This window comes from Misgurnus anguillicaudatus, chromosome 4, assembly GCF_027580225.2.
Source record: "Misgurnus anguillicaudatus chromosome 4, ASM2758022v2, whole genome shotgun sequence".
NCBI classification, from domain to species: Eukaryota; Metazoa; Chordata; class Actinopteri; order Cypriniformes; family Cobitidae; genus Misgurnus; species Misgurnus anguillicaudatus.
The window spans coordinates 13,575,307-13,596,216 of record NC_073340.2 but is presented as its reverse complement, the minus strand read 5'-3'; the positions used below and the strand labels follow the sequence as shown (position 1 = coordinate 13,596,216).

The following is a 20,910-nucleotide window of genomic DNA, read 5'->3' as shown; positions in this document are numbered from 1 at the left end:
AACACAACTTAAGGCTTAAAGAGGCCATTATGTGCTCTAAAGCAGATTACGTTAAAACTGAAATGTGCTTTATCATCATTAAACATCCTAAAACAAGACATTTTACCTCACATTAGTATAAATAGATGATAAGAACAAAGAAACAAAAACAAACAAAAGAATTTCAGTCTCAAATTTATTTACAATTAAATTTGATGGTGTCATTTGGGTCAGATATTTACAAACCTTCACTCGAGTATGAAAACTGTACAATAAAACCAAGAGTGTTTGAATGACACAATTTACATTTCAAATCAAGAGTCAAATGTTTACATACCCAATATAAACAGACTGTGTTTCAAATCCACACTGAGAATCAATGTATTCATCAAATAATTTAAAAACAAACTCAACATACAAAACATGACAAACAGAAACCATATTAATATTATACAGCCACAAATCTCTGAATCTGCTGTGATCTGTGGGCTTCAGGAGTAAGCTACATATTAGTGTTTTAAAAGAAAACATTTATAAAGCAGAAGATTTTGATTTGGATAAATAAATGAAGAGTTCAGATGCAAAACCTTCTTAAATGTGTCTGACATGTTCTTTTAATGGATTCTGCCAACAAAGCGTTATTTTCTAAATGACCTGAGGCTAAGATTAGGCGGATTTAAAGTGAAAGTGTTTGATGAACGTTTAGTATGTGAATGCTGAGAGCATTCAGTAAATCTCACATCACATTTTTGACTGAGGTGACGTTTAGCAGCTTTTGCATCTGAACTCTCAATTTTTCAGCAAGAAGCAGCAAGATGTTACGAAACATTTAAACACTTACATACATTATTTGTGAATGGCTCAATAAAAACTTCTTTTAACAAATACACTTCACTTCAATAAAGTCTTGCACAATAAAAGAAAAGCACTTCAGAAATAATCACATCCTTCACTTCTATAACTCATCATGAATAGTGTCAAATGTTCAAGTCACAAGTGCATTTAAAGGCTCAAAATGAAATGATTTTAAAACTTGAACAGCATATAAAATGGTTGTATTGTTAAAACACATCAGTCAACGATAGATTTCCTTTCGATAGAAACCCTGTTGAACTGACGCTGGTATCTGATACAGTACAAGACAAAGCTGGTGGACTTTTTTCAAGTGTTTATGATAAATGTTTTGATTTTTCATCATTAAAGTGTTATTTTGTCTTTGTGTCTGTAATACTGACAGAATGCATCTATAGCTGTGTCTTCTTCATAATCCTGTTCAAGTCTCAGATGCGATTCAGAGGTTTTTCACTGCAGGACTGCTGGTCTTCTCCATTTCTTTATCCTTCACGAGGAGATTAAAAACCTGGTGAAGAGCCAGAGAAAATCATATAAACAAAGATTCAGTTGTTTTACTGTAGGTTTAATCTACAGTAAATTAATCTTGCCATCTACTTAGAATCTGCATGTAAAAGAACTGACCTGCGTCCACTTCCTGTTACAGCTGATCATGTGAGTGTTGGCGATGGAGCTGAAGAGGCGTTCAGGGGACGTCTCATCTGGCAGTCTGCCGAGAAACTGAGCGATATGAATAAAATCCATCTGAAGCAGAACCTCCTCATACAGCCGCAGGATCCCCAGACCCGTCCGGAAGAGAAACTCCTCACCATCTCTACAGAACACGTCCCATACCCGACACGCCACGTCTAACGGTAGAGACTTACTGTACAGCGTAAAGATCCTGCACACACACATGATTTTAAATATTAAAGGACATACATGTATTATTATGTTAATTCATTTGTCTGAATGTTTACAGACTCACCAGTCTATCAGATACAGATCAGGTGTGAGGTTGTAACTCTTGAAATGATTAAAAAGTCGGGGCAGGTTTTCTTCAAAAAACACTTCAAATGCTGCAAAGTACTTCAGCATCTAAGAAGCAAAAGACATGTTTATAAAAACCTTAAAACATTTTTTAAATTCATTTAGAGGTTGCGCTATGACTGACCAGCTGTGTGCAAAAACACCATTCACATTTAAGTCGCTGTAAACAGGAAGTCGCGATCGACTTTACACTCGTATTGTGATGCACTTCCGAGCGAAAGGGAATATCATGCAAGGACAATAGCGGATGTGGCTTGTGTTCCCACTGTGAATTGATTAGATATAAAAATGTAGGGGTTTCATTCAGAAATGGAACTCGCATCAGACTGACAGTTTGAGGGGGTGGGGTTAACAGATGCTCCGCCCAAGAGGGCAGAATAGAGACAGAGCGCAGTTATGCAAATTTGAAAACCACGCCCACCAGGGGGAAAGCGATCCAACCGTCTTCATTGACTTTGTATTGCGAGAAGCCGCCTCCTTGTCATTTCTGGCTTATAACAAAAAACTGAATAATGCTTAAAAGCTGCTGTGTGACAATATGTACAGCTAACAAGCCAAAGAACCCAGAAATAAGTTTTTATAAGCTGTCGAGCCGTAAAACCCAGCCTTTAAGGAGAATAAAGTGGATCGCCGACTGCGTTTCCCCCTATTGGACGCAGTTCTACTAATAGTATTACAATGAAAAGTTGCCTGTGTCCATTTTTGTGTCTTTGGATGCTCGTTTTTTGGGGTCACCAGCTTATAAAAACTTATTTACAGATTAAACTTAAAAACAGATTAATACCTAAAAGCTGCTGTGTGACAAGGTGTACATCTAACAACCCAAAAAAACCAAATACGTTTTTATAAGCTTTCAATTTCAAAAAAACGAGCGTTTAAAGACACAGAAATGGAAACAGGCAACTTTTCATAGTACTCCTATTAGTAAAACTGCGTCCAATAGGGGGAAACGTAGTCGGCGATCCACTTTATTCTCCTTAAAAGCTGGGTTTTACGGCTCGACAGCTTATAAAAACGTATTTCTGGGTTCTTTGGCTTGTTAGCTGTACATATTGTCACACAGCAGCTTTTAGGCATTATTCAGTTTTTTGTTATAAGCCAGAAATGACAAGGAGGCGGCTTCTCGCAATACAAAGTCAATGAAGACGGCCGGACTGCGTTCCCCCCCGGTGGGCGTGGTTTTCAGGTTATGACGCGCTGCGCTCTGTCTCTATTACATTTTCAGATTTTGACTAAAGTTTATGAGTGCACAAAAATTGGTTCGTTGTAATTAAAACATTAAGCATTAAGGGGGTGGTTTTCTTAATTTTCACGCTATGACCCCTTTAAAAAATATAAGAATTGTCAGTTTTGATTTTATGGGGACTTTAAAGACGCCGTGTGTAGATTTTAGTGGCATATAGCGGTACAATTTTGAATTGCAACCAACAGCTCAGTCCACAGCTCACCCCTCTCTTTCAAAACGCATACTGTAGTAAAGCTACATGAATCCAGATGTACCAGCTCATGATCCACTCTGAAGAAAGCCATCTGACAAGGTTTATTCAGGAGATTGGCGAAGGAGATAAAAGCATCAGCTTCATCCAGATTCAGAATCAACACTGCAGCTATGAAAGACATTCCCTGAACCTACAACCAAAATAAATCCTCTGTAAATATCTGACAGACGCAAACAGTATGAGGACAACACATCTGAATAATCAAACAAATGTAGTCCTTCAGTTCATAGATGAGGACAATTCTAACACACAGCTGTACTCTCTCACCTGTTTAAAAAATAAATAAATAACAACAAAATATCATAAACAACAAGCAAAAATTGAATTGTACTTTTTTTGCAAAATCACAAAAATCCTTGGTTTAAAAAAAATATTTCCCCAAAAACACTGTACAGTTGACCTTCTTTGTCAGATGAAGTGGACCTGTGATAATTTTAAGTTAAAAACAAGTAAATATTCGAAGAGTTTGGTTCCAAAACGCAATAAATCCATTTTGACGAATTTTTCTATACAAAAAAAGTGACAAGATGAAAACCACTATTTTCTGTTACAAACTTTCCCAAAGCATCTTCAGGTTATAATAACATAAAAAATTCAAATCCATATTTTTTTTCCCCAAAATGCTATAAATCTATTGAATCAATATATAAATGTCTATTCATCTTTGCCATGTTTTATTCATTTAGTTGACTAGTGGTATCCACTGATTAAAAAAATAAACATTAATGGCATTAATCAAACACTTACTTTGTCATATTAAGAACACTGTCATTGCTGCTGTTATACTTGACGTTGTCACTGAACTTTTTGACAGCGATCAGCTGTAAAATTTTTTGATCCAGCTCAATTTTCGTTGACTTCGAGTAAAATAATAGAAAATTTTTCATAAGATACACTGGGGTCAATGTGTTAGCATGACAGAAGCTTGATGCTGTCCTGTGAGAATAAGCGACAGCTAGCCTGGGTGCCAGCCAATCTTAGCCCCGCCCACAAGATTTTGTAAACGGGAAGATGGGTCTGGGGTTTCTGCGTTGAGGAGCTACTATGCTAGGACAAATGCTGGTCGAACCAATCAAATTGTCAGGGCGGGCTTTATACGATGATGGACAGATAATCAACAGTAACGTAATGAACCACGTCACTAAAGAGCGCGTGTGTTGAATGGCTGCCGCTGTAGAGTTCAGATGTGTGGATTCTGACATTGAGTCTGTTCTAAAAGATATCGACAGAGCATTGATTTTAAAAGAGGAACAGAGAAACGCGAGCAGGGCATTTGATGATGTTTTTGCCGTCCTTCCTATTCGGCAAAAGTTGGTCGCAACTGAAATGGCTAACGTTATCACGGCGATGCAACTCTGCGTGCACGACGAGATGGATATAATTAGCGGTCGTTGCCAGCTTCTTTTCGGAAGCCCGGAATCGGGGTTGCTAAATAAGTGGAGGGACATGCTAGGCTCCAATATTTTCAAGCAAACGTAATGGGTATCGTCGTGGATGAAGTTCACCTAACGTACAAATGGTAAGAGATAGTCTTACTCACTTAGTAAATACTTCATGTTGTGATATAAACAAAATGTTGTAAACATAATAGGTGTTGATGTACATTCGCTAACTCAGTATAATCACAATGTTAGTGTCATAGCGAAATAACTAGCAGTTCGGCCAGGCTGCAAAGATGTAATTTCATCATACATCACACACTCCGTTGCTCTGATTGGTCGTAGGTCTATCCAATTGAGTGCAGAGGCATTTTTCGGTTGAGACACGCCTCATAATTATAGCTCAATGGAGCGGTATCAGACTCAAATTCTGACTAGAATTGAGTATGGCAACGTCAGGCTAAGCGACAGCTGGCATTTTTCCTTTACGTTTCTTCCCTGCCACAGAAAACCACCACAGGTTTATCAATGCCATCATAAGTATTATTTGTTTTTGTTTGTTTGTTGATCACGAAGTACAAATTAGGATTCCATGTGCATTCAACATGCCGCCATTGATGTTTTCAATGTGTGGAATTGCAATGCGGTGCGCTGTGATTTGTTGAGCAGATTTATTGCATTGTGCAGAGAAAGAGGACTGCAGTTTATCGCATTTTGAAAAAAAAAGATGACAGAATAACATGCCGGATATTAGATTTTGTGTAAAATTAAGAATTTACTTTTTAATACTGACCTGATACAATACTGATTATATTGGTAACTTACTGCAATAAAAAATGGTGTTTATTGCGTTTTGTAACCAAACTCTTCATTTTCATGGTATAAGCAGCAGACTAGAGATTTTGAAAGTACTCACATATCCCACATCAGGTCTGTAGCAGGTGTAAGCACCCAGTACACTGTGCAGGAGGTCATGGTAGGGTCCACCCTATCAGAAAACAGACCAATAACAATCATCAATCTGTTCATGTGTCCTGTAGTCCTGATGCTGTCATGCAAGAATCTCATCAAAATAATACCTCAAGTGTCACAGCGAGTGAATGCATAAGGGCTTTACCTTCTGGAAGATGAAGAGAGATGGAAACGTGCGGGAGATGTCCAGCCTGATCAGATCCAGACTGGACTCACGGTCGGCTACTGATGCCCCATTATCAACTGTCAATTAACAAAACACTATTAACAAAACTTAATCTCAATACAGACAGAACGCTGATTCACAAAACTACAGGCATCACTGATCCCTTTTAAAAAAAACCAACAGCAATAGTGAGCAAAAAATAATGCTCTATTTCACATTATATAGTAGATTAATATGGGGTTAATGAATGTAAATATATATACTGTAAGAGAGAGTTCTCATGAGTAAAATAACAAATCACAGAGAGTCTGTAGCTCTGCTGGTAAAGCACTGCATGCAATGCAAATATTGTGGGATAAAATAATGTATAGCACCGAGTTGTTTTTGATCATTTCTAATAGTATTTCTGTGCACATTTATAATTGTCTTCATCCTTTTGCAAACGTATTTTTTATTTCTAGTTAACAAAGTATTTCTGCATGCTTTTTCATTATCTCCCTAGTTTTTGTTAAGATAATAAGTTGCCTAAGATACTCACCGTCTGCCTCCAGCTCACTGCCTGTCTCCCTGAAACTCCTCCAGCGCTCTTTTGCTCGTGATAGGAAGATCTCATACAGATCTGAACAAGAAATACAAAGATTTACATTTCTCTCAGACAACTACATATAATTTTACAAAAGACTCTTGTTGTCTGATGAAAGCTTTCCTTACAAAGCAATTCTTTGAAAATAATGAAATCATCTGTTTTTCATAAAGACCTCTGATGTGCCGGCACAGCAGTGAGCAGAAGGTCATTGATTTATCTGAGTAATACAGAAGAATCCAGTAATCCTGACACATTCAGTGAAATACCTGAGGTTATGTTAAGTTCATTCCCTATGGCCAGACTCCAGACTTTACCCCTCACACTGGGCGGCAGGCCCTGCCACCAGAGATCTCTCGCGCGTCGCGTCCCACGCCTGATGTTTAACACACCGATACAGGTGTTAATTCAGGATTATACAGACATACAGCACAGACTGACAGATTGTGATGGTCTTACATGTTCTCCCAATTGGGAAGAATCTCATTGTTCCACACCAGCATGGCGTTAGCGATGCTCTCCTCCTGTTTAAAACGCTCCTTCATCTGCTTCTTCTTCTTCTGAGCATCCTTCAGCTCTGTAAACAAACATGTGATGTCACGCAAAGGCAACTTCACATTTTTCACATTAACTGGCCTTATCACACACATTAAATATGAATGAAAATCCCCTATTAACGTATATTCAGTAAAACTAAATCTAATCGTGAAGTTATTATTTTATTACAAGCACATACATGACAGTAAAAAGGATCAGTACTATAACTAGATAAAAAAAGTTTATAGACAAACTTTATGTTGGCTTGACAAAGCCTGGCCTGAAAGTTTAAAACAGATTGACAGAAATTTGAAAGAAGTTTAGTTTAGTAGTCTACCTGGGTGTTAACATGTTTAGTCGGAAGCTAGCATGGTTACCATGATTTAACATAAAGTTAGCATGGTTTAACAGAAAGTTAGCATGATTTAACATGAAGCTACTATGATGATAGCTTGATTTAGGAAAAGGTTAAGATGATTTAACATGAAGTTAACATGATGTTAACATGATTTATCATAAAGTTAGCATGATGCTAACATGATTTAGCATGAAGATAACATGATTTAGCATGAAGATAACATGATTTAACATAGCTAACACGAAGAACATGATTTAGCACGAAGCTAACATGATTTAACATGAAGCTACTATGATGATAGCATGATTAACCCAAATGTTACAAAGATTTAACATGAAGTCAACATGATTGTAACAGGATTTAACATGAAGTTAGCATGATGCTAACATGATTTAGCATGAAGCTAACATGATGTAAACGTGATTTAACATGAAGCTAACATGATGTTAACATGATTTAGCATGAAGCTAACATGAAGCTAACATGATTTAGCATCAAGCTAGTGTGATTTAGCATGAAGCTAACATGATTTAGCATGAAGCTAACATGATTTAGCATGAAGCTAGCATGATTTAACATGAAGCTAACATAATGCTAATAGGATTTAACATAAAGCTAGCATGATGCTTACATGATTTAACATGACGTTAACATGATTTAACATTAAACTAGTATGATGTTAACATGATTTAGCATGAAGCCAACATGATTTAACATGAAACATATGCTGCGTTCCAGAGCCCATCCAAACCAGTGGGACGTGGGACTTATCCTTCTTGAAGTGTCCTAGCTCCTACTTCAAAGCGTTCCAGGCATTTGAAGTGGAATGTAAACAGAAAACATGGACGACCGACCGGTCTTCTTAAGGCTCGTACAGACTACATAACTTTTAAACGTCGGTCCGAACTGTGCAGTTCACACTACAGTAAAACATCAAGTTAAACATCTTTACAAAGTGTTCTGGAGCCATTATATAAAAGCGCTGCATGTCGCTAAGTAACTTGGTATATTTTTACCGTAGTTTCATGATAACAGATAATAACGACATAATTTCACGCCATAATATAAAAAACAAGTTGTGTTAAAATTACAGTGTCTAAAACAACCCTAAAAGCAGAGAAGTACAATTTATAGTCTATTCCTTGAAGATTTCCTCTCACGACGACGCGATCTATGGGCGCCGCCATTGTCCTCCGACATATTTTTCTGAAGTCGGGGTAGGTCGAACTCCCCCGAGTTCGCCGGTAGGAGGTTCCACTTCGACAGGCATTCCAGTACACTTTTCCTAGTTGGAGGTAGGATAAGTCCTACATCTCACCTGTTTGGATGGGCTCTGGAACGCAGCATAACATAATGCTAGCAAGATTTAACACGAAGCTAACATTATGTTAACATGATTTAGCATGAAGTCAGCATGATGTTAACATGATTTAGCATGAAGCCAGCATGATGCTAACATGATTTAACATGAAGCCAACATGATGCTAACATGACTTAGCATGAAGCTAACATGATTTTACATGAAGCTAATATAATGCTTACATGATTTAACATGAAATTAACATGATGTTAGCACAATTTAAAATGAAGCTAACATGATTTAGCATGAAGCTAACATGATTTAGCATGAAACTAACATGATTTAGCATGAAGCTAACATGATTTAGCATGAAGCTAACATAATTTAACATGAAGCTGACATGATTTAACATGAAGCCAACATGATGCTAACATGACTTAGCATGAAGCTAACATGATTTTACATGAAGCTAATATAATGCTTACATGATTTAACATGAAGTTAACATGATGTTAGCACAATTTAAAATGAAGCTAACATGATTTAACATTAAGCTAACATGATTTAGCATGAAGCTAACATGAAGCTAACATGATTTAACATGAAGCTGACATGATTGGTAACAGTAACAAGCATCACTACGGAAAACAGTAATAAGCTTCGGTAGGTCTGTACTCTACCTCTCTTCTTCACCTCAGCCACCATGTCTTCATACTCCTGACGATGGCGCTGAGTCTCTTCCTCTGACTTAGCAGGCAGGTTCCTGAATAATAAGCAAAGCAAAACACAATTAAATGACTTAAATGCTAAGTCTGAAAATTTGATGTGTGCCCAAACAAACTTCTAATGAAGATTTTGCAATCACTGGTTTACAGTTGGACTGATGTGCTCACATTTCACTGGTCATTTATTCTTAATAAAGACTCGGAGGCCGATAACACCTGAGTGGTGAAATACAATACAGTCAGTGCTAAGCCCTTTATTTTTAGTCCTTTGTTTAGGTAAGTTGAGCCTCTTAAAGTTTGCTAGGAGAGACGTAACAAAGATCAGCAGATACAGAGAACATCACAAGAGTTGATCATGTGACTGTAGGTCCATTTACATGCAACCAAATAATCAGTTTGTAATCGTATTGATGGCTCAATCATATTGAAAAGCCTTCATGTAAACACCTTAATTAACATTATTGAAGGTGGAGGTGTTATCCGAACTGTGATCTGATCATCAAGAGAAAAGTATGCATGTAAACGTCAGCAGCAAAAATACCTTGTGCACATGCGCAGGAGACTTGTGCTTAAGTTCATGTCTTATATTTAACTCTTTGGGATGCTTTTGGGCTAGTTTTGAATGTCCATTTTGAATGGTTTTGATACGCGAATCTGGCAACCCTGGCTACGCGCTTGCGCAGACGATTGGTTCGGATTATATAGAATGTACGTTAACAAACATTTTAATCAGATTGCAATGTTTCGGGTACATGTACATGTCGTAACCTGCAATCGGATTAAATTCAGTCATATGGACAAAATGTATGTAAACATATATGTATATGTATTTATGTATGTGATTAACCCGATGTGTGTTAAAGTTGGACTTACGCAGGGCGGTCTTCAAGTATGAGCGCAGTGGTGGATAAAGGTTCAAACTCTAGGTTCTTACGTCGGCTCTGAGAGGGCAGGGATGGACTCTGGCTGGATTTAGCCGCCCTGGCTTCATACTCCTGTGAAAAAGTTAAGAAGTTAAAGTTTAACTGTGTGCTGTCTGAAAGCAGAGAGTTACTGAATGGTAAATCACATGACAACATTGAAGCAGGTGATGGACAGGTGATGATGGAGGCGTGCTGAGGGTGGTTCCTGGGCAAGTCACTGCCATGAAGGACGTTTATGAGAAGACTGCTCATTACAAGCTTGACCCTTTAATTCATCTATCATTACTGTCTGAAGAGAAACACAAAGACTCCTCCTCATGTGTCTGTAGGAGCTACAGTAGATATCAATGGATATATTGTGTTTGGTACTTATTTCACATATGTGTTTTCAAACAGTACAAAAACAAGATGTGTGTCCGCATGCCGATTGGTCAAGCTGGCATGTCACGTGATGGGAAGGTGATTGAAATGACCATGGAAATTGAAATGGTCCTGGTCTATGCACAAAAGAGCTGGTGAGGATGACTGGGAAAACGTGAGGGCATACCGATGAAGTTAAGAGATCAGGTGTAGATACAGATGTGAGATTGCCTGGGTTACTGTCCTGAAGAAAGGAAATACAGAGAAATACAGTAACACACAGACTGCACTGATTCTCTGTAAAGACTCGCTCGACTTACTCGACTCAATGCTAACCGATTCATTCGAAGAACCAGATAAAAAGAATGATTAATTCACTAATGAGATGTGTGAGCACTGGGTTTAGTTACACTTCTTTTAGTGTCAAGTTTAAATCAATAAAGAGACGAAACTTACGAGTCCATCTAACTGAATATGTTAAAAACTTTGACAAAAGATAAGCTGAGTTATATGAGATAATATGATGCCCCACTCAAGCTCTCTGACTCTGTAAAGGAAAAAAACAACGTTCACATGTTTGTGCATCCTGACCAGACCTAGTAAAAGACCAAACCAGGACTTCAGTCATTATGCTGAAACAGACGGCTATCTAGAGCCTCCATTATGCACACCGAACATCAACCTGAGATGTACATCCAAAGTGAAGGTGTTTCCTGGTTAGACAAGCATGGATGACAGTAGCTGGGTTTCCAAGCAAACGTGAAGTGAATCTTTTCAAAAATTCGCACAAAAAGATAAAGGAAAAAATGTGAATCAATGCAGCTGGGCGCGGAGATAAAGAGTTTATTTTGATCACGGTGCCACGATCGCTGGATAATTTTGTAGTTGTTTTCCAGAAGCCTACAATAACTTTTCAGTCATTTGCGATGTCACAGAGCTAGCACAGAGAGAGAGAGACATTACGTAGCTATTATTCACATTTTTTTAAGGACTTTCGTGAGACCCAATGACAATTTGTTGTTGACCTGGTACTGGGTCACGAACCGGTGGTTGGAGACCTCTGTGCTAGGCGATCAGTCTCGTGGGTTTAATGTTCGCTACGTCTGAATTTATTCTGCAAAGCATTTCCATCTACCACTATTCACATTTACTCTTTTTCGCATAAGTGAAAAACCACCTCAAGCGAGCGTAAAAATTAAAGGACTTTTCCCCCGAAATTTGGCATTTTCATCACTTGTTTCTTATGCAATAAAATCAGTGTGATGGAAACCCAGCTAGTGATCACTTCTGCAACATCTGTCTCTTCCCCTTTAACTGTATCAAAACGTAATGTGAAGAATATACACCACAAAGGATGCTTGTGTGTTTGATATGAATCCTCAGCGAGAGTCCTGTACTCCTCTTAAATCAGTGCTGAAATTTCTTATGACCGTTTCTCACAATTTCCTTATATAAAATCTAGGGATGCACCGAATCCAGATTTTTTAGGTTCGGCCGAATCCCGAATCCACCGTTTAAGATTCGGCCGAATCCGAAACCGAATACCGAATCCTACTCGCATACTTATTCCATTAACACAGTAAAACACATTAATGAAGTAAACAATGTCCACAGCAGTGTATTTTTCATTTTATTTAATTTTAACTGTACATTATGCCAGGATGACAAGTTGGAAAAACTATTTTGACAATATCCATAAGCCTATGCATAATGAAAGCGAAGCGTTGCGACACGCTCGTTTTTCCAACAAGCAAGCAGCTCCGCGCTGAAAACTATATTTAACTTTGAGTGAGAAGCTCCGCTCGTCAATGTCAGTTTTCACACGGCCGTCCAATGAGGAGGGGCAGGACATTACCACAGCAATCAACCGGCTCACAGCTGAAGCATCACAGCTACCAAGTGCTCGGCTGAAAAACAGCTGGCATTTGGCGTCCTTCAAGGCGTTTTCAGCCGTGTATAAAAGTTTTGGTGTGTCCAGCCCCTTAGGCTCACCGAAAGAAAAAGCTCATCTCCACGTCAGCACCCGATGTGTGTAATCAACGGCTGCGTGACGTCGACCAGCGTAGCGCAAGCTTAGGGTTCGGTTCGGTGGAAAAAAAATCTAGGATTCGGCCGAACCCGAACCCCGTCAAAAAGCCCAGTATTCGGCCGAATCCGAATCCTGGATTCGGTGCATCCCTAATAAAATCTAACAAAGCACTAATTCAGGTGATGATATTATTTGTTAACCTTATTTATCTGTTTTCACAGCATTGATAACATCAGCAAAACATAAAGAGCAAGAAGTTCATTTGATTTTGATCAGAAAGAGTTTGAAAACATTTCTCTGGATTACATACAAGCAAAGTGATAACAAATCCTGTTTTTAAACTAGAGGGTAAGAAAATAGTGATACATATGAGCATCATGCTATTTTGTTTGGCAATACTGAATCGATTATAAAAAAGCAATATCGATAAAATAAAAATCATACAAGATTCATGGCAGTTGTTTCGTTTGAAGTTTACATCCCGACCAAGGGATCTCATCTCTGAACTTAAACAGTGACAGGAAGTACTAGCATAGGGGCGCACCACAATTACTTTGCTAAGGCTTGCATATAGTGATGTGTTCTCAATGACAGCTTTCTTAAAACAGAAATTATCCGCATTTATTGACTCAATTTATAGTACCGTGATGTATCGTATCGCGAGATTCTTGCCGATACACAGGCCTATTTTAAACAGCTTTGAATGTACTGTAATTCATGTAAAGCTTATAGCAAATAAAACAAACACAGCAGGTATGAGTTGAATGAATGAGATATGAACAGACCTGCTTAATGGTTTTGGAGTCTTTAGGTGGACTCTCTCTCAGAGGAACTTTACCAAACAGCTTCCATCCGGGGGCACTCGGGGTCTCTCTCTGCTTTCTGGAGAACAGATTTCTGTCAAAAACACCATCACAGATTATCTGTTAAATACAGCATTTGCCCCTTACAGGAGATCTACGCGTGGTTTCTGAACACTTCTCTGGGTTTAAGTGATGGACTGTAGTGTGTGTGACTAAAGCCAGTGAACTGAGTTGATGTCTGCAGATGAAAAATCCTTACAGCACCAGTAATGAACAAAAATATCACTTAAAGGTGTGGTTCATGATTTTTGAAAAACACTTTGGAAAAGGGAGTAAAATACACTTGTAGCCAATCAGCAGTAAGGGGCGTGTCTACTAACCGACATCGTTGTCTGGTTTGCGTATGTGTGAGGCGTGTTTGTTTAGGTGATTTTAAATGTCAACATTGGCTTTCAGAGATCCCCGCCTTAAAAAAAAAAGGTTTTATGTGACCCTCACCTGTGACATCACAGATGACCCAATGTAACTGTATCTCAGCCAGGACACTGAATACATTTCACTGAAGTGCACTATTTAGGTTCCTGTTTCTTTCTTTTGATTTAATCTTTGAAAGCTTTAATTCGGATAAGTAAAGCATAACTAATAACAGACAATTATCTATCACGTTTAAGAATGTGGAGCATGAACTTGAGTGTAAGGAAATAAGTGTAAATGATTCATGACAGTACCTGCTGAACATCTCAGGCATGCCATGCTTTCGCTCAGCAGCGACACTTATGGCCGCAGGGATGTTATCTGGTGCGCTCTGACGTCGACTGATTTCATACGTGTTCCTGGAGATCAGACTCACATCCATGAAAATTGATCCGTCCGGTTTGTCTGAGTTGAGAAATATCTCACCATCATCTGGACTCAGAGACGTGGATTCAGAGCTGAGAAGTGTGCTGGAGGAAAACGTCCTGAGTGAATGTGACACAGCAGCTGATGGACATCCTGGGGAGTTCCTGTACGGTTCTGCATCAGGAGAACTTCTGCCCACATCGCTGGGATCAGAAACTGAATTTTTAGGATAGGAATTATGCTTTGACCTGGTTGCTCTGTTGTCACGAGTATCTTGAGCTGGTTCTGTTACTTCAGAATGAGAATTTGACTGACTGGATGAAGGGGTGGAGGGAGAGGATTCAGTCCCACCATCATCATCATTATTGATCAAAGTGCTATCTCTGGTGTCTGCAGACACTTTACCATTCACACAGTCATGTGTTAAATTACAGCAGCTTCCTGAAAGATGAGATGAGTTTGGAACTTCATCCTCGCTGTGTCCGTTTGGTAGATTTGTGCCGTGCGGTGTGGATGAGTCCTGGCCTGGACAATCCTGCTGATTATCTGGAGCAGAGCACAGAAGATCCTGGTCCTGGCCAGTGTGTGGTTGACTTCTCTGTCTGTGTGATGTGTCAGTATTGGAGATGATGCCCTGCATTATGTTCTCTCGTGTGTCCGTGACATCATCAGTGATGTGGGGAGGTGGTCTGCTCTCCTCAGCACCCCTGACTCCAGTGGATGTTGACTCCACCATCAGCTGCTTCACACCAGACGCTACACAATGATCTGCAATAATGTGGCTCTTCTGGACCCCAGTGGGTGAATAACCTGGGGTACAATAGTACAATTAAAATTAATTCTAATCGCACATAATGCCTACCTAGTAGACAGCATATTCACAACAAACATAAGATTGTCCGCCTTTTTAAACACAACATTTGAAAGTGATGACGTGTAATGCCACAAAGTGTTTTGATTGGGAGCTCACTAGAAACAGAGACCAGTAATGTCTGAAGTGTCTTGACATAACGTTAACGTTACCCATCGACCAGCAGCCCGAATCCTAAAGCTCCCCTCCAGAGAGGATGTTGACCCGCCGGTTCCGTCTCATATGAAGGGCATAAATGTGTCCATCATCGTCTCTTCTCGTTTAAAATCCTCTCCTGGACCATCAGCATAACATCTCTTCAGTCTTTCAATTCAACTGCATTTTTACAAGTCAAAGCCCCTTAGACAGTCGGACCGGTCCGGCAGATAACATCCTTACTGCGACCTGACGCCATCTTGAAATTCCAGTGACGTCATTCGCTGACGTAATGCAGTGCTAAAGACTGCACGCGCCCCCTGCTGGACACAAATTAAAACTACTTGTCGTGTGTGTAAATTCATGTGTTTTATTTTATTTTACTACATTCTAATTTTATCTTGTCCGTTTTAAATTTCTATTTTACTTATGAATTTTATTTATTTATAATTTTTTGTTTTAACCTTCATATATCAACATATATTTCAAATTGTATTTCAAGGGCAAGCAAATACATTTTTAATTTTACAACCCATGGCAAGAAATGTATTCTAAAAATATATTTTAAACATATGCTAAATACAAGCTTTTTTATGAAGTATATATTTTTTAAACCTTTCCAACCTGTTATGTTTACAACAAACATAAAGATTTGAATATATTTCCTTGGATTTAAATATATGGAGGGCCAAATATATATATTTTAAATACTTTAAAATATATTTATTTCTAAAATATATTTTAAATAGCAAATATATTTTTTGGCCCTTCTTTGTATATTTTGAAATATACTTAAAAATACATATTTTTACCTTTCATATTTTTTTACTTTTACCTATTTATACATATACGTTATAACTTATATGTTATAATGTTATGTTGTTTTTCTTTATATTGTATATTAACAATATAAATATTTTATATTATATTTAATCCTTTAAAAACAATTGCAGTTACATTGCAAAAGCCAAATGTTAATAGTTCAACAATGAACATTGCACAAAAAAGTGCAAGTGTAAATAATCAACATATGTAGAGCTCTTAAACTTCTTTTGTTCATAAATTGTTACATATTAAATATTCACAACATAAAGCCAGTCAGTCTTCTCCTAATGACTAAAATTGCACTTCATGTTTTCTTTTTTAATATTTAACAGATAGACATACTACCCTGCCTTTCCAGTCACTCGGACATGAGTGTCTGAGTTCGCCCCCTAGTGGCAGTCATAATGAAATTTCAGTTTAAAGGTGCAGTGTGTAATTTTTAGAAGGATCTCTTGACAGAAATGCAAAATAATATACAAAACTATATTATCAGGAGTGTATAAAGACCTTCCATAATGAACCGTTATGTTTTTATTACCTTAGAACGAGATCTTTTTATCTACATACAAAGAGGGTCCCCTTACATGGAAGTCGCCATTTTGTGCCGGCATTTTTCTACGGAAGCCCTTAACGGACAATTTTTTTTACTAAGTTGTCTCAGACGATGACATGTTTGTCTGGTTGCAGCTACCATAGCTTCTCTATGTGTTTCAAAAGCAAGGGGTGAGCAGTGAACTAAGCCTTGGTTGCAATTCGCAACCTCACCACTAGATGTCGCTAAAATTTACACCCTGTACCTTTAAGTGTAAATTCGTTCCAACATGATAGTCTAGTAGCCAACTAGGTGAACCCGGAAATGTTGAGTGCACCAGAGTTTTGTTGCAGAGATGTGAAGTGTGGGTCCCCAGCATGCAGAGGCTGCCGGATGCTGATTTGCATATGTTGAGCAATTTGCATGGTTTGCATAATTGGCAATATTGGCTTAGTCGTCCATTTTGACCACGTGTTTTGCACTAAATGGCCAATTTCTACAATATGTGAGTGGTTTTAGAGGTTTTAGATGATGCTGATTTCATTTCTGGCATTTTCAGATTTTAAAGAGCTAATTTTATTACAAATTTTGATTTATTTATTCAAATTTTTATCACTTTCAGTCATAATTTTGGGTTATTTTATGGTGAATAAAATAATCTAACATTTCAGAATCATGAGTGCACTTATAAATGTTGATTCATTGTTTACAGCAGTGTTTCTCAAACTTTTTCTGCAATTCCCCACTTTGGAGGTAGGGAAGGGTTCCGAGCCCCACCTGTCCCCAATCGCCCCAACAAAATGGTAATCAAAATGGTAATCAACTAGGCTTCAAGATTAACTGTTGAAATGTATTAGTCACATTATATTTTAAAACATTACAGCATTAAACACCTGCAAAAGAGAAAATAAACATGCAAATGTTTTATCATTTTGCATGAAGTAAAACTTTGTGACCAAATTTCCTCCCGTTTGTCACGCCCCACTTGTAATGTTCCTATTCCCCACCAGTGGGGCCCGCCCCACACTTTGAGAAATGCTGGTTTACAGGGTATAGTGAGGCTGAATCCCCTCCTGACACTTTTGAAGATTCAAAATAGCTTTTTGGATAAACAATGAATCTTTGTTAGGCTGAATGTTATACATTTCTGGATGAAAAAGCAATGCGGGTATTTGACATAACTTGGATCCTGGAACTGTATGATACATAGTAATCGGGTAAACTAAAACTTCGCCAGACGCAAGAGTTAAAACTGAGTCTGGGCAGCCCGGGTCAGCTCGCCAAACGCAAGGCTAACCAAGAGGGCTTCACCTCTGCACCAAGGCAAACATGTAAATATACAACATATACATGCCATACAAGACAGGCCCCGCAAGTCACTAGGGCCATGCCAGAATGGCAGATGTGCCTTCCAGGTTGGTCCGCAAGTCGCAAAATCAAACGAGGACCCAGTTAAAACTCCGCCAAACAGAAGAGTTAAAACTGAGTCTGGGCAACCCGGGTCAGCCCGCCAGACGGAAGGCTAACCAAGAGGGCCTTACCTCCGCACCACACAAAGCACACACTGGCTACCACCTTCAGGCAAACTGCTATGCCTCACAGTTAATAAAAAGGCAGCCTCATCATCTTCACTATTCTCTTCTGTTCTGTCATCATCTTCTCCAGACCCTTCATCTCTTTCTTTGTGTTCTTGGTGTTAAGTAAGTATGTTGCAGTATATACCATCATTGCCTTTGCAGGAACAATAACTGGTACAGCCCAGACCTGCAGCTACACAGCTGCACTTTGCTGATGTACAAGGTTTCAACACAGCTTTGAAACCACAGCTGACAACATCTAACAAAGCAGGAGGAGCAACTGGACTTGAATCCTGTGTGGGCATAAGCCGTTCCTCTCCTTCCTTTAGACCCATCTTCTTGTCCCATCCAAACAAGTTGATATCCACAACCGGTGGATCAGGCTGGTCAGCTGATTTTTATAGTAGCACCTGTAGGTGGGCACGTCTTCCATGAAGGCGCATATTACGTTCTGTAGGAGGTAGTGCTTTCACTGCTGGGGGCCTTTTGCGCTTTCGGTAAATTTTTTATACGGGCTCCATCCAAGGTTACAGAGTTCCTCTGATTGTAAAGATATTTTAAAGTCGCTATTTTTGCCACTGCATGGTGCAAACAGACACTTCTTTCCTGACATTTCGACTTGATCAAAACGTTTCTCTTTGTTTTGAAAGTACTTAAAGGACAAGTTCGGTATTTTACACTCAAAGCCCTGTTTTCAGATTGTTTATGATGAAATAGTGAAATAGCATCTTTTGCAGCGATTTTTGTGTGAGCATATCAGTGAACACCCCTGACCACTCGCTGAGTTTCACGTCTTTGTAAACGAAAGTTTAATGCATTTTAGGAAGGATTGTTCCAGTGCACCATTAAACCCATTGTAGAGGTGTGAGGTGAAACACAAACACCCAAAAATTCTCAGGGCAGCCGCATATGTCGAAATTTCAGCCAAAACCGTTCTATTTCATCATAAACAGTCTGAAAACAGGGCTTTGGGTGTAAAATACCCAACTTGTCCTTTAAGCCTAGATCCGAATGGTTAAATTAATACTACACGACAACTTGAGAAAGCAGCAAGAACACTGAATATCAAATGTTTTTAATCCATTCCTGATCAAATCACAAGAAGTCTGAATTAAAAAAAAGAAGAATACAAATTTTTTTAATAATGGTAATTAATTTTTGAACACCAGATTCACTCACAAAATGGATCTGAATAGAAATTCACAATGTACTGAACAAAACTGTCATTATAACTCATTATAACCTTTTATCTTAATGTGAAAACATAAATATGATATAAGAATATAAAAATATCGGCAAGGATAATTTCGACTTAAAAAATAGACTATGCTCCTTTGCTTCACAACATACTTATTGTATACAACAGCTCACTGCAACAGCTTATTTGCATAAAAACATGACCAGACCTCAAGAAATGTAAACATATTGAGGTTATCAACATTCACATCAAAGAGCATGAGTTCTTGTGATTCTGAAATGTGAGAATATAGTGTTTACCATAAAAATAACCTAAAATTTTGTTCGGAATTAATAAAAAAGTGTCTAAATTAATCCAAATCTGTTATAGAATTACCATTTTGAAGTCTGAAAGTGGCAGAAATGAAATCAGAATCCTCCTAAACCTCTAAAACCACTTACATATTGTAGAAATTGGCCATACAGTGCAAATATGTGACCAAAATGGACAATTAAGCTAATATTGCTAATTATGCTAATTATGCAAATTGCTCAACATATGCAAATTAGCATCCGGCAGTTTCTGTATGTTGGGGACCTATGCTTCCCATTCATGCGGTGGAACTTTGGTGTGCTCAACATTTCCGGGTTCACAATGGGGCTCTATGGGCTGGCTACTAGACTATGAGAAAGAAGCTTCCAGCGCAAGAGCCTTTAATCTACAAATATTTTAATTAATAATTAACTTGTCAGTAATCAATCGTTTTTAAAGGATTTAAGTGTTACTGGTAAAGTTAATCAAAAAGTATTAATAATTAATAATTTTCAACTTGCATGTTTTGATTGAAATACATTGAAATATATCACTTCCGGTTGGCATGTCACATGCGGTGTAGTCGCACAAGTTAATTTTTTTATGCATCCAAAACTCAAATTGGATCCGATAAATATGCACCAGCAGATGATTGGCACCCCACGCAGCCCCATTCCTACTCTCTTTCCGGTTTATCGGCCATCATTTGTCATGTACAGTAGAAAGGTAAAAGTAACCACGCTGAAAAGTGCCCACGCTGTCTTCTATCTCCAGCATGTTAAGCATAAACATACAATTCTGATGTGTTGTTACGGTAGCCTATGTGGTGAAGGTTGACAAAGGAGACGAGAATGTAATCAAAATAACAGATTTATTAAACTAAAGACAATGACTAATGAACACACTAGCAACACATGACAACAACAACAGATTATATATATATAGACATATAATGATGATGATTGATGGCAGATGAGGATAATGACAAAAACAGTTAAGGTGATGGGAGAGGTAGTCCGGATGAGTATCCTTGACATTGAGAAACAGCCAAGCGCTCGAAACTGCCTACTTCCATACCTTACCTTAGCAAGCGATTTTATATATTAATGTTATTATAAGTAATATAATTAATTACACAACAAAGTAC

The 20,910-nt window shown here is 38.3% G+C and overlaps 1 protein-coding gene across 6 annotated transcripts; it reads right to left on the bottom strand.

The window, feature by feature from the left end:
* Window positions 1-159: 159 nt before the first annotated feature.
* On the bottom strand, window positions 160-15,626 carry tbc1d12b (TBC1 domain family, member 12b). 6 transcript variants are annotated; one of them, XM_073866724.1, is made up of 15 exons: window positions 15,217-15,626; window positions 14,223-15,144; window positions 13,477-13,588; window positions 10,850-10,906; window positions 10,253-10,374; window positions 9,335-9,417; window positions 6,919-7,036; window positions 6,729-6,835; window positions 6,415-6,495; window positions 5,856-5,953; window positions 5,655-5,726; window positions 3,361-3,489; window positions 1,799-1,908; window positions 1,456-1,714; window positions 160-1,339 (listed from the first exon to the last, which is right to left on the bottom strand). In XM_073866724.1, exons 2-15 carry the CDS (start codon window positions 15,068-15,070, stop codon window positions 1,271-1,273), a joined length of 2,265 nt encoding a protein of 754 aa, XP_073722825.1. In that variant the 5' UTR covers window positions 15,071-15,144; window positions 15,217-15,626; the 3' UTR covers window positions 160-1,270. The 6 variants fall into 6 exon arrangements, with proteins under 6 accessions (XP_073722825.1, XP_073722826.1, XP_055032183.2 ...); XM_073866725.1 differs by having other exon boundaries at window positions 15,305-15,626; XM_055176208.2 differs by having other exon boundaries at window positions 15,358-15,626.
* Window positions 15,627-20,910: the final 5,284 nt, after the last annotated feature.

Bases quoted from the DNA above. Each gene is read 5' to 3' on its own strand.
- tbc1d12b (XM_055176208.2), bottom strand. The intron at 1,715-1,798 runs GTGAGTCTGTAA...GTGTGTGTGCAG, and splicing joins GATCTGTATCTGATAGACTG to GATCTTTACGCTGTACAGTA. The intron at 1,340-1,455 runs GTCAGTTCTTTT...GCTCTTCACCAG, and splicing joins GTAACAGGAAGTGGACGCAG to GTTTTTAATCTCCTCGTGAA.